This window comes from Apteryx rowi, unplaced genomic scaffold (genome assembly GCF_003343035.1).
Source record: "Apteryx rowi isolate R43461 unplaced genomic scaffold, aptRow1 scaffold_192, whole genome shotgun sequence".
NCBI classification, from domain to species: Eukaryota; Metazoa; Chordata; class Aves; order Apterygiformes; family Apterygidae; genus Apteryx; species Apteryx rowi.
Genome location: NW_020448219.1, coordinates 275,923 through 289,418, shown reverse-complemented (window position 1 = coordinate 289,418; position 13,496 = coordinate 275,923). Strand labels below are relative to the sequence as shown.

The 13,496-nt window shown below is 35.8% G+C and overlaps 1 protein-coding gene across 6 annotated transcripts in view; it reads left to right on the top strand.

Annotated features, from left to right (window-relative positions):
• Positions 1-13,496, top strand: part of MTREX (Mtr4 exosome RNA helicase) — a 49,022-nt gene that overhangs the window by 1,318 nt on the left and 34,208 nt on the right. For all 6 annotated transcript variants that reach the window (XR_003252989.1, XR_003252987.1, XR_003252988.1 and 3 more), the window contains exons 3-13: positions 889-955; positions 2,353-2,415; positions 2,965-3,077; positions 3,916-4,090; positions 5,101-5,191; positions 5,550-5,674; positions 8,189-8,287; positions 9,090-9,192; positions 9,350-9,481; positions 10,714-10,793; positions 12,244-12,354. Coding sequence is in view for 3 of the 6 variants with exons in the window: in XM_026062710.1 (XP_025918495.1) it covers positions 889-955; positions 2,353-2,415; positions 2,965-3,077; positions 3,916-4,090; positions 5,101-5,191; positions 5,550-5,674; positions 8,189-8,287; positions 9,090-9,192; positions 9,350-9,481; positions 10,714-10,793; positions 12,244-12,354 (1,159 nt within the window). In the remaining 3 variants the exon portion in view is untranslated. The remainder of the gene's footprint in view (positions 1-888; positions 956-2,352; positions 2,416-2,964; positions 3,078-3,915; positions 4,091-5,100; positions 5,192-5,549; positions 5,675-8,188; positions 8,288-9,089; positions 9,193-9,349; positions 9,482-10,713; positions 10,794-12,243; positions 12,355-13,496) is intronic.

The window sequence follows — 13,496 nt, the reverse complement described above, 5'->3', positions numbered from 1 at the left end:
TCCAGTGCTACTAAATACAAGCATGTACTTTCTACTCAAGATGTAGAAGACTCTACTATGGAAATATAAACTATGTGCTTGCTATGTTCTTATGCTTTTCTCTGGGTGTCATAWTATTGACTTCTGTCAGGCAGAATCGTGGGCAGGATTGTCCTTTGGTCTTATGCAGTAACTTTTCTTTAAATTCAAGGTGAGATTTCCTTTCAGAGCAGTGAGGAGAAGGCTACTCAGAACATTGTCAACAAAGAGTACTTGTATAGAAGCAGAGCAGAACCAGAATTAACATTTTAAATCAGTTTCTGTGTTAGTGTTCTTCTCAGTAAAATAGATACTTGCCCACAGTAGCTTTGTAAAGTAAGTATGCTAATACTGCACAGTGTGAGAAAACCACTGCATTTTATGTAGTGAAACACTAGCCCCTTCTTGTGGCCATAAGAGAAGTAAAAGGTAAAGAAGAGAAGAGGTATTTCATTTCAGGCTGCTGCCTGGGATGCTTCAGACTGCTGGTACTAGGTATTATGACTAGTAGCATGAATACGGATCTTGAATTTTGCTTTGGTGGGTATTGATAAAAATTTGCATTTAATCAGAACACTTCACGTGAACGTTCTTTTATAAATGTGATCTAGTGTTGTTGTGTGATGCAAGTCTTAAAATTGTTGCAAATTGAAAGTGGTAGTTGAATTACACTTACAAGGTGGCAAAATTTTAGCACTTACTGGTATTCTTAGTACTGGTAGTAGTCTCTACCAAGGGTCCCTTTCAAGTTTGTGCATGCCTTTTTTAATGTTGCAGTAAAAGTAGAGGTAAAGTTCAACATTTTTCTCCGTATAAAGAAAATATGAATTTCAGATATGTTTTTGGCAATACTAACTTGCATGTTTTTAGTCTGGCAGACCTGATGCCTCAGGTAAAGGTGCAAGCTGTGGAAACTGTTGAAGGCTGTACACATGAGGTGAGTGCACTGAGAATTCGTATGAAAAGTGTAGACTTGTTTTATAAAAAGTTTTCTGTGTTCCCTGTGTTCGTGAAGGTGTCTTGAAATATGTATTATCRTTACTATTATATATATCTATTATTCTTATTTACTGTTTCATGTTACATTTGAGATGGAACAGGCTTGTAAAGAGTTTGAGGTTTGGACATGGCACTGTGCGTGCACAGTGAAAAAATCAGTGAGATATCTGAAGCAATCTGAGTGACACTTCCAAGAAAATGAGCGATTGTGGAAGACTCAATGATAATTTTGATAAGTTTTCATTTGTGAAATGTACCAAGCTCATTTTGAGTGCTGTTGTTGAAGAAAAGAATCTATTGATTGTTGAAATAGATCTGTGTTCATACTACAATATATGTATGTTCAGCAACACATTAAAATTTTTTGCTATTCTGGTTCAAGAAWGAAAGGCTTTCTTCTAAAGCTGATTAGTATTGAAAATGACATTCTAGTAAAGAGGAAAAATAATGCATTTTTATGTGAAAGCAAAAAAAATATTTATTTTCAGATTGTGTTAATGCAAATTAATACAATTCAAAATATTAAAAATTAGAAGTATTAATGCTGACTTTTTTAAAAAACGTCCCTCATCTGAAGGTGTTTGTTAGGAAGTTTTTACTAGAATTACATATGCAAGTCATATCTTCCCTATACTTGTATGCTCATCTTCTTTTCTGTGCTGTCTTCCAGAACTAACTCATGTTAATTAGGGTCACGTTCAGTGACCTTGTTTGATGACATGTTTTTAATAAAAGACCTGAAGAATTATATATGCATGTGATGATACAGGTTTTAAAGCCCATGCATATGCACAGTCTTTGTTACATAGAAATGTCCAGTAGAGGTTTGCCTTAGTAACTGAAGTGGGCTAAATATATAACAGACATATTATTTGTATATACTATAGAAAATATTTAGCATGGATGAAGTTAGATATTGGCCAGGAATATGTTCATCTGCATAAGCATGTTATCACATTCCCTTTCCAAGGATGATGTGAGCCAAGTAATTTTTCTGATGTCTGTTGTTTAGAAGCCGTGACTATGTCTTGGCCTGAAGAGCTAATGTTCCAAGTAAGATAAAGCATAAATATTTCAAACTGAAGAGTAGTCAGTATCAGAGAACTGAGAGAAGGAGTATTATTGGTGATAAGAGGGTAGAAGCATTGGTTGAAAAACTTTGAGAGGGAGGAAGGAAACTTTGACATATGAGCTCATAGAAATAAGGTAATAGATGTTTAAAATCTGTTTTTATGCATTTTGCATCTCCTGCCCCAACTCTTTGTAGCTTGCCATGTCACTGGTGTGGACATGGAGAATTCTGCAATTGTTTTTGTTTAAAATGTATTTTACTAGGTTGCGCTTCCAGCAGATGAAGACTTTACAGGCCTGAAGCCAAGAACTGGAAAAGCTGCAAAAGTATGTGGTAGATTGGATTTGTTTTCATTTTGCACATGCTTTAGACAGTAGATGGGGAGAAGAGGGAAGTGATGGACTTTGTCAGTAAGACTTGACAAAAAGTATATGTTAAAAAGATGGTCTGTCATAAATAAGATTGGTGTTTTATATTTTAAATTGAGTAAAATGACGTGGTTGAATGGGGTGAATAGGTGGTTGTGTTTCATTTCCATTGTATGACATTTGGCAGTGGCTCCAGTGTTACACTGTGGCTTTTTTTCCTAACTTGGTAAATTATAGAAAATCCAGTCAGAGGGGCTAGATTTTCATTTGATACAACAAGAAGACCTGAGCAAAGATCTTAGGCATGTGTGTGTTTGTGTATGTGAGAGAGAAAATTATTTAAATACAAAGCCATTACAAAATACTGAATTAAAATCAACTGAAGTTACAAATAACTACAGGTTTTCACTTCTGCCTGTAATTTGCATGCTAAGTCAGATGGAAAATCAATTAAATGTAACAGTGTATGTTAAAAATATGTAATGTTTTTGTTTTCTTTCTTTTTAGGAATATCCATTTATTCTTGATGCCTTTCAGAGAGAAGCTATCCTTTGTGTAGATAACAACCAGTCTGTATTAGTGTCAGCTCATACATCAGCTGGTAAAACTGTATGTGCAGAGTAAGTAATATTCTGACAGGCTCTAATAAGAGAATAGTGTGATGGTTTTACTGAACCATCAGTACCTGTTGTGCATCAGTTCCCTGATAAAAAGTTTGGACCATCAGCATGTTGACCTGAATTGACTACTTTTGTATATACAAATTCTTTCTTTCATCTTGCTTAGTGAGTAGTGAAAGGATTGATTCATGTTTAAGTTTATGTTTTATTTTTTTAACATTTTTTTTTTAGATGCTTTGAATAGACTGAAAGGAAAATTTCTGTAAATGATTTATATGATCTTAGAAAAATATCTTTGTTTTCTAGCCCCTGGCTGTAAGTAATAAGGAGGTTCTTGTATGTTTTCTTTACTTTTCTGTCAGGAACATTGGTTTGATTTAATTTTCATCTTGGTGTTTATCAGACAGGATATGTTTAAAAGATGGTATATATTTTTGTCATGGTCTGTTCTAACAGTAGAGAGCCTGTACTAAACTGAGATGAGAATTGAGATGTATGTGTAAATGTATTAGAAAATGGGTTCAAATAATGGTACATTTCCCCTCCCAGTGTACTCCTAGAAACAAAAAAGTGGCAGTTAGATTTTTTGTTTAGATTAGATATGCTCTGATGTCCATGTAAATTGGTTAACTTGTTGTCAATGTTTTGTCATTCTGCAAAGATGCATATGTGGCTGAGCTTAGATTGCATTGAACATAAACTGATAATCTAGATATGAAATGTTTCATATCATTACTAATGTTCTGAATTAATTTATTTTTAATTTAAAGTTTAGAGGAAAGTAAAAAGGTGTGAATATCTTCATGACATGTTTAATATGGTCAATGTTTGAATACAGGTATGCAATTGCCTTGGCTTTGAGGGAGAAACAACGTGTGATATTTACAAGTCCAATTAAGGCTTTGAGTAATCAGAAGTATCGTGAGATGTATGAAGAATTTCAAGATGTTGGTTTGATGACTGGGGATGTCACCATTAATCCTACAGCTTCTTGTCTGGTGATGACAACAGAGGTAAGATCAGACATTAGTTCTTGATCCATCTATGTTCTCTTCTAGCCTGAGAAGGTCTGATATTAATAGATTAAAGTTATCATAATAAGCCCAGTTAGGCTCGAAATTGTTTAAAATTCATTATGTTTGCAACTGCTCTTGCCCTTGATTTAACTTTTGATATTGCAAAAATTAAGTAAATCTCTGTAAAATTCATGCTTTGGGGCTATCAATCAGGAACTTTATTCTCAGGTGGGGAAAGAAAAAACTTAGCTTTCTGGATGCTTAGGACACTGGGTTTTGTTTGGATAGGTGTTTAATATCTGAAGTCAGCCAGACTTAGTAAATCCTGTAGGGTCAGTATTCCATTGTAACATGGAGGGAGTAGGTGTGTAGTGCTCTGTGTGTGAACCACAGGTGCTAGTACTCCAGGAATATACAGCTTTTCACCTTTGGCAACAAAGGACTGATGGCACAGTTTTGTGCTATTTCTGTCTTAGAAATCTGTCTAGCTGTGAGTTGGAATTTTCCTGTATCTTCACCTCAAAGCTGGTAAGGAGAGATGGGGGTGGAGACACAGGCTGACTGACTTCTGACAAAGGATCTCCTCATAGTGATCGCAGGCAGGTATCTGCTAGGATGAGTGAAGAAGACTCTGCAGAAATAGATATGAAGTGCTATGACAATATGCTGCCACACAGAAGTTGGGAGAAAAATATATTTTTTTCCTTGTTCCTTCACTGTTCTTGCAGGGAGAGCAATTCATATCATATCTCATAAAATTTATCAGTAAAAAGGAAAACTGTTTATTACTGGAATCAACTTTGGAAGTCTTCTCAACAACCAATCTTTAAATGCTTTTATTCGGTTTTGGGCAAAATGAAATTTCATAGTACCATATAAATATGAACCAAAAATTTGAGCAGTTGCTTAGTGACATCTCTGTAATTTGTGACTGTTATTTCATGTAATGGATCTCTGTTTGGCTGCCACTTACATTGTTTGTGTTTTTTTGTTTTTTACTCTTCCAGATTTTGAGAAGTATGCTCTACAGAGGTTCTGAGGTTATGCGAGAAGTTGCATGGGTTATTTTTGATGAAATCCATTACATGAGAGATTCAGGTATCCTATATTTACAATATTTCTTTTGGAATCTTTTTTTTTCCCAAGAACAAAAAGGTTTCTTTTAAAGAATTAAGTCTTTTATTCTCTTTATCTCTCTTTTAAAATAGATCATCTGTGTGCATAAACCATTCAGAATTTGCTTTCTGCTGAATGTATGAAAGAGTTATTGTGTGTAACAGTCTACATTTTCTTTGCTAAGGCAGAAGCTGTTTTCAGGGCATATGTTTGTGTGTACTCGTGTAGGGGGCGTTATTTTTATTTTTTGTTTTGTCTTTAAAAACACTGTTTTCTGGCTTCAGAGCTGAAAAATAGGCTTTAATCACATATATTTCCCATATGACTTTTCCATTTTCAGAACGTGGTGTGGTCTGGGAAGAGACAATTATTTTGCTCCCTGACAATGTTCATTATGTGTTCCTTTCTGCCACTATTCCAAATGCCCGTCAGTTTGCTGAATGGATCTGCCATCTTCACAAACAAGTAACTTTATTTTCACTGCTCTATATCTCCATCCTTGTGGTCTTGTGGCATAATACTGTCTCTTTGGTTGAGGAAAGTTGGACTTACTAGCTTTTTTTAATTGTATAATTATTACTTATTAAATGATGATATGGTCACTCCTGTTTTACTTGGTTGTACTCCTAGCTTTCACAGCTATACTGGCTGTTGATTCTACGTAGTGACATTAAAGATGTTTCTTAAAGTTTATTTTCAACACTGTTATTTAGACACCAACCATTATGAATTATGAACAAATACTGTGAACATAGTATGGTTTTCAGAGACCTTTCAGGAGTTGAGAGGGCTTTGGGGGACTTCTAAAGGACTTAACTCTTGTAATTTCTAAATACCATATGGGTGTCCATTTCAACAAAGACATACTTTCTTACACCTATATGCCTTAAAAAAGGTGTACATCTGTGAGTGGGCTCAGGGCAACATGATAAGTACCCATCACCAGTTTTTATGAGTTCTCAGAGTTATATTCTGTATAATTATGCTTGCTAAGTTCACACAAATTCCTAATTGTTTTTCCTGCTATTTTCTCCTTGAAGATCCTATGTTGATTATATGGTGATTCCTTTTCTGAATGATCAGTGAATTCTGTTGTTGCCCAAAATAGGAGCTAGCTAAATTGAGTTGATATGCGATAAGGCTTTGTTGAAGGATTACAGCATTAAAGAGAAAAAACATGCAGAATTTCTGGAGAAAATCACACACTCCTACCACTATGTACAGTACCGGACAGTTGGCTGGCAAGTCAAAAGGTCTTTGGAAAGTCAGGGTTCCTGGAACAGGCAGGCGGAGAGAGGGAGAGCTGAGCTGCTTGGAGCAGGCAGGCGGAGGGGCAGGGTGCTGGAAGCAGGCAGGCAGGGCAGGAAAAGGGGGAAAGGCAGAGCAGAGGTCCTTGGAGCTGGCAGAGAGAGCAGGAGAGTATCCCATGGCCATTCCACAGCAGTGATTCCCATGATGACAGTCCTTCCCAAATTCAAGATCTTGTCTTTCTATAAAACATTCCCATTTCCAGACAGTTTTCAACCTTTGGCTTCTGCTCCCTGGACTATGTTGTGCACAATGACCTTCCCAAGGTGCAGCCAGGTGCCTTGTCCTGCTGCACTATTCTTTTTCTCTTCCTTAGCTTTTCTTCCTTATGTTTAGAGCAGTCTTTTCCCAGCTCCCAAAGTTGCATATCTTCCATGACCAGTAACTGACCATGAAGGAATTGTTTATAGTTTTTGGCCTCTGTTTTCAAACTATGCGCGTAGGCAGGGCCTTTGGTGTTATACCATGCTTAAACTGTACTTCGCAAGAGACACCTGGTTCCAACTCAGGTTCACACAGCAGGTTCTTATAACGAGCTTAATGCCAGGACTGGGGCCTTGCACAGCTAGCATAACACAAAGATAGTATAAGGCATGTGACTTACTACTAGCAAGGGCAGTGCTGATCTTACAGGGCTGCTGGACAACAGTGTATTTTGGAGGAGTTGTTTGGAGAACTCAGGAGGAAAGCCATGCAGGAATCAAATGTAAAATTGTAAAGCCATGGGAAGTAATACATGTGCATAAAAACAAAATGAGAAAGGAGGAATGTGACAAATCTATTCTGTCCTGTAACGATTAAGTTAGTTCTTGTTTTTTCAAAAAGTGCAAGGAGTATGAGAATTAGAATTGGGGAAATTAATACCCACAAGAGGTTGCTCTGATTTTACAGATAGCCTCAAGATCAGTTCTCATGTGGTTTGTGATGAAAAGAATGTAACATAAAAAATGTCCGCTCGGACTTGGCACAAAACCTTGACTTTGTTTTGCAGAACACTAGGCTGCAATTTTCAAAGCAGGCTTACATGATGTTTAATGTTTTAAAAGAAGTGTTGTGCTTTTTCTAAACAAGCTTTTCCTGTGCAGTGTTGGGAATTCATACAGCAATGAGAATCCAAGCAAAAGATAAAGAAAGAGTGGAAATTATAAATACATAAATATTATGAAATTATGTGCATTTCTTTTAGGATTGGTAATGCAAAGTGGCTTAAGTAACAGAGGAGATTCATCGGGTGGAATATAGTTTTTAGATTTGTAATGAAATCTCAATGTTTTTAAAAGTCTACACTGTGCCCTTTTGGGGTGGTATAAGTAGTTCTGCAGGCTATTTTCCAATATAGAAATTAATAGTTTTTCCTTTGGTTTTAAAGGGTGTTAGGATTTTGAGTCTGTGTAATAATACAGAAGAAATCATTACCTGTCTTTACTTTTTTTGTTGTATGAGAAAGATTTTGTAGCCAAGTTGTGTTCTTCAAAAGGATTTGCAAGCTGTGAGTACAAAACCCATATTCAGGAAAGAAAATCTATTATCTTAGTTTCTGTGACTCTTGATTTCTGGCTTTTAGAAAGATTTGTTTTAATAGTAATATATTCGATTTTCTATCAAGCAAGTATTTTTAGAATGCAGTTAGAAACCTACAATATTTAAGCATATGCTGTTCTTCCTTTATAGCCTTGCCATGTGATTTACACAGACTATCGACCCACTCCACTGCAGCATTATATATTCCCAGCAGGAGGAGATGGACTCCATCTGGTTGTTGATGAAAATGTAAGGAATATTCCATTTGTTTGAAGACCTTTTTTCTCGCATATCAGTTAAGAGGTTGATCTTTTGCAGAATTTGAGTTGGTTATATAAAGGATAGTTTGTATTAAAACAAAGTACAAATGGGTAGCAATGATCTCTGAATTACTGCTAAGTTTTGCAGTCATATAGAACAAATTGGTTTTTGTTATCTAATGTTGTGTAGTCAGATGGGTAATACTTGCTGAGATGTCTTAAGTGCCCCCATCCTTGCTGCCTTTTCTAAACTGTGTGCTGCTTTCTGTAAATCTGCAATGTAGCCGATGTTTCTTGTACTCTTTCTCAGTTGAATTTAAAAAAAAAAGGTAATACCATTTGCTTGTGACTTAGGTCAAAGGGGCAAAATATTTTTCTATCATTAGGTGATTCAGAAATACTGACTCGTTTAAAATTCATCAGCCACCTGCACAACAGAAGCTAATGCCACTGACAGTGGTAATGCACTTGAAAATAGGTCTTCGTTGGACAGCCTGGTTTCATGCAGACATGAAATGTTGATAGAACTTAGTTTTGGTACTCTGTCATTCAGCATGTGTAGCATAGCTAATGATGTAGCGGGTAGAATGCTGAGTGGGTAGAGGCACCAATCTAATTCTGAGCTGTGCCAATGAYCTAGTAAAGTTGCTTGCTGGTTTGTGCATTGGTTTGTCCTTCAGCCTGTAAATATGGGGTAACGATACTGYGTATGTGAAGCACTGTGTTAGTGTTTTTCAGTGGGCTATGTAAGAAAAAGAGTAATTGCTTACAAAGGTTGTGTTTATACCTAGGGAGATTTCAGAGAAGATAATTTTAACACAGCAATGCAAGTACTTAGAGATGCAGGAGACTTAGCAAAAGGGGACCAGAAAGGCAGGAAAGGAGGAACAAAAGGTGAGTTTGAATCCCATTCTTAAGTAACTTATATAATACAACTATCTTTAAAAAAAAAAAAAATGCATGTAAGTTGCACTTGTATCTCAATTATTCTGTAATTCTGTAAGGCATTTTTTGCTAAAATAACTTTGAAATGAATATAATCTCTTTGCAGGTCCTTCAAATGTATTTAAGATTGTGAAGATGATCATGGAAAGGAATTTCCAACCTGTAATTATTTTCAGCTTCAGTAAAAAAGATTGCGAAGCCTATGCACTTCAGATGACAAAGTTAGATTTCAATACAGGTACAGATAAGTAAAACATAGTTTTACTCCTAATTGTAGTTTGAGGTGAAACATTTTTCTGGTTAGATATCTCTATTTCCTTTGAGACTTTTTGTGTAAAAGCAGCCTGCAAGTCAAAGTATGTATCACTCTTTCATTTACTGTTTTAATACCTTGGACTATTTGCAGTAGGAAACTGTTGGGACACAGAGGATACCTGGTCATCACAATGTTGATCTGCTTCTTTATTTTAAATTCAGTTCTTTCTCCAAAATCCTGTTGACTGTAGTAATAGCACAAAAGTTTCTAGAAAATTCTATCTAGAACAGGAGACGAATGATCATAATAAATGTGTTTTCCAAAATTTTCAGTGTTATGTGAAGTAGAAATCTGAGTATTCTCTCAAAGTCTCAAAAGAGCTGTAGAACAAACCATGCAGACTGTTCTTGCTCAACCATCCAACCTACTTTTCTTTCCTTCTTTCCTCCCCCTTCTCCCCAAGAAAGAACCCAAACAATAAACAAATAAGTTTTGTTTCATTTTGGATTAAGACCAAGCTTGGAAAATAAGCTTAAGTTAATGGCTTCTTGGAAATGTTAGGAGTAACAACAAAAATAAGGGCTCTGTTATACGTAAACAGTTCAYAAACATGAAATGGTATGTTGAGGGCAGACTTCTTGCTTGCTTACTTGCTCCAATCATAGCAACTGCTTCACTGTTGAAAAATAATTCAGCCATTTTCTGTCAGAAAATGTAAAGGTTTGCATAAGTGTAGAGATGCATGTTTATACTCTTTCTTCAGTCATGCCCTTGAATATATTATTGATATTTGTACTACTTCAATACAAGATGTGTAAACTTCAGCAGGCAAGAAGAGGAACCTACGTCCATGCAGACAGGGCCTAGTAGGTGGAAGAGAAACACTTGCTGTGGTTTCTGTCTATTTCATAAACCTCCAAGCTCAGGAAATCCCCTGAGCTTGAAAATAGCTGAAGTTCGGATTATTATTCCAGGTTTGTTCTGTTCTTACTTTTCCCTAAGCACCTACTTCTGGTTACTGTTAGATTTGTTGAGTTCCATGTTCAAGTCTTGCTCACCTGACCCGATGTGCGTGATTTTGTATAGACCTCACAATCTTCCATTGCTATTTTTTATTGTAATAAATAATATTTTGTAAATATTAGAATGCGGTGATGCTTTACATAGGGTATTAGCTTCTTAGATTTGTAATAAATTACAATTTGTCGTTTTAGATGAAGAAAAAAAGATGGTTGAAGAAGTATTCAATAATGCAATTGATTGTCTGTCAGATGAAGACAAAAAGCTTCCTCAAGTGAGTGGAGATTGAATAGGGGTAACTGCTGCTTTCCTGTTTTCTCCAGCTCTTGAGACTGTGTTCTTTTGAACTGGGTACAAAAGAAAGCATGAACTGGCTATTCTTACAGGTCTCCCTGCATTTAATATCTCTTGCATTGCTCCTTGCCATTGTGAAATAAGGACTTGGTGACTAGGATTCCTTCCAGTTGTGATTCCAACAAATGCTGCACGCCAAAATTAACCATGGAGTTGCTGTCCTCTATTTTAGCTTTTCCTAACTGTGTTTTAGGTGAATGTGAGGCTATGTAAAGAAGTATTGCTTGATTAAAACTGTCTGGAAATAGTTCAAAGGAGGATGCATAGGCACTTTATCAGTTCTTGACAGCTGAGCCTTTCATGAAGTTGAACTGATGCATCTGCACTCATAACTTACAGTCACTGTGCTCAGTCACCCTACTGTATCTCTGCAGTAGAAAAATACAAGCTTCTAAAAGGACAGAATATTATAGGATTCAGTACTTCTGTAACAAATACAAAAACTATGTTTAATTTTTTCCCCCCATTTTCCGTCATTTATTTGTGTCTTCTTAATGTATTGATTCTTGTGATTCAGTGAGTGTGGCAATTTCTCCTTGAAAAAGCTTACCATGTAATTTTTGGCTATGCCTGCTCACTTCAGATTCAAACTAATCTSTTTTTGTTTGTGAATTTAAGAACTGAAAATAGGAATCCAATATAAAAGATGTTATGTGCTGTTAAATACGGTGTTTTCAGCATAGCTTATAGCAGTGACTTTATGGCCAGGCAAACTGGTTTGGTCTCTATGGGCAATGACATCTGAAAAGGGTATTCTCACAATTAGGTTTGGGATGGTAATGAAAAGTTGATAATTAGATTGTTAATAAGAATCTCTGTTTTCAAAGCAAAAATAAGCAAAGACAAAGCTAAGTTTATGTAGAAGTTTGTTTAAAGAATAATGTTTTTGCAATTTGAGAAACAATTTCAGTCATTTACAGCCTGAATTTCTCTGTATAGCTTTCACAGGAGCTGACTTCACTGTGTTACAGTATGTAAATGAAATCACTGCAGCTAAAATTCAAACAGAGTATCTCATGCATAGGAGGATCACTATTTCCAAAAGTGATTTTATATTGGAGAGAATTTTTAAATAAATACAGACAAATACTGATTGCATATGTAAATTAGGGTGTAGCTTCACAGTTRATCTAACCCAGTCTAAGACTACTCTGCCACTGAAAAGATTGGTTGTTTGCTTTACCTTTCATCCTATTCCTAGTTGTAATTGAAAAACAATGTTGAATGGGTATTTATTTCATTGTATCTCAGATCGGAAAATGGCAAATTATGTGAACACTAGGAGCAGTGTTGAGGTTTTCCATGCAGGTTTTATTTTTCCGTTGAGTATATTAAAACTTGTTTACCAGCCCTCATATCTTTCTTCCCAGGTAGAGCATGTACTTCCTCTTCTGAAACGAGGAATTGGTATCCACCATGGTGGCCTGCTTCCTATCTTAAAAGAAACCATAGAAATTCTTTTCTCTGAGGGCCTAATAAAGGTATGTTTCGTGTCTCTCTAGGTTTTTCTCTGTTACGAATACACAGTCAGTAGTCCTAGTAAACAGAGAAATATACTTTGCCTCAGAATGTACATACATACTTTACATTGTAGAGATCTTTTTCTTAAGTGAAAAAGGGGAAAAGACTCATTGCACATGCCAAATTGAAAAATGCTTTGTGTTTTATATGTGCTTCTATTCAGGAGCCTAAAGCTTGGAACTTGCCAAAACTTTTTCTAATAGTCTATATACTAATAAGCAAGCTGTTTTAAAAAGAACCACACGCATATGAGGGGGAGGACTTTGTTCTGTGGATCTAAGTGTTGGATTCTACAAATGCACGCAGCAGCTCAGGAAGGCTGGAGCTCTTCCAGCAACATAGCTTAATTGATGTAACTGGCTGCAGCTCTCTTCCTTGATGTGCTATTATGCTTTAAAAAATGCACATATTTTTGTAAATGCCGTTATCTTTGTCTGGAAAAAAATCTTGAAGATTCCCCCCAACCCCGCTCTGTATTAAAAGTTGGTAGTCTTTAATGCTTTGGTTTAGATGTCTGTTAAGTGCTTCACAGATCTAGTTTTAAGTGCTCTAGATTTTACTATAAAGTATTTAAACTTACAATTGTCTAAACTTAAAGTTTTCTTCAATTTTTGTATTATGTATTTTGCTCCCATAAAGATCATAGACATTTACCAATCTTTGTCGGTTACCTTAAGGGACAGCCGTTCAGAAAATCTAGCAGATGCCCCCCCAAACCCTCACAACTTTCATCTGTCTCTATTTTTCTTCTTGCAAACTTTGAACATAGAAATTAACTTGTATTATTTTTCATTAATACAATTTGCACCCCATTAAACTTGCATTCCTGCAAGACATCAGTTTTATAAGGAAATATAAATATTCTGAAAAACCTAGCCTTTATATATCTGATGTTATATGGAGTACAGGTATATAATAGTGTGATCTATGGCAGTGAAAAACAGGTTCAAGGGGCAGGGGTGTATTTTGAAATCCAGCAAGTGCTATTTTTCATCTCTTCTAGTAATTCATATGAGAGGATGATCATAGGGGCTGGCAAAAGCTATCGACTCATTAAGGGAACAAATAAGAATAATCACTGATTTTTATTTTTTTTTCCCTT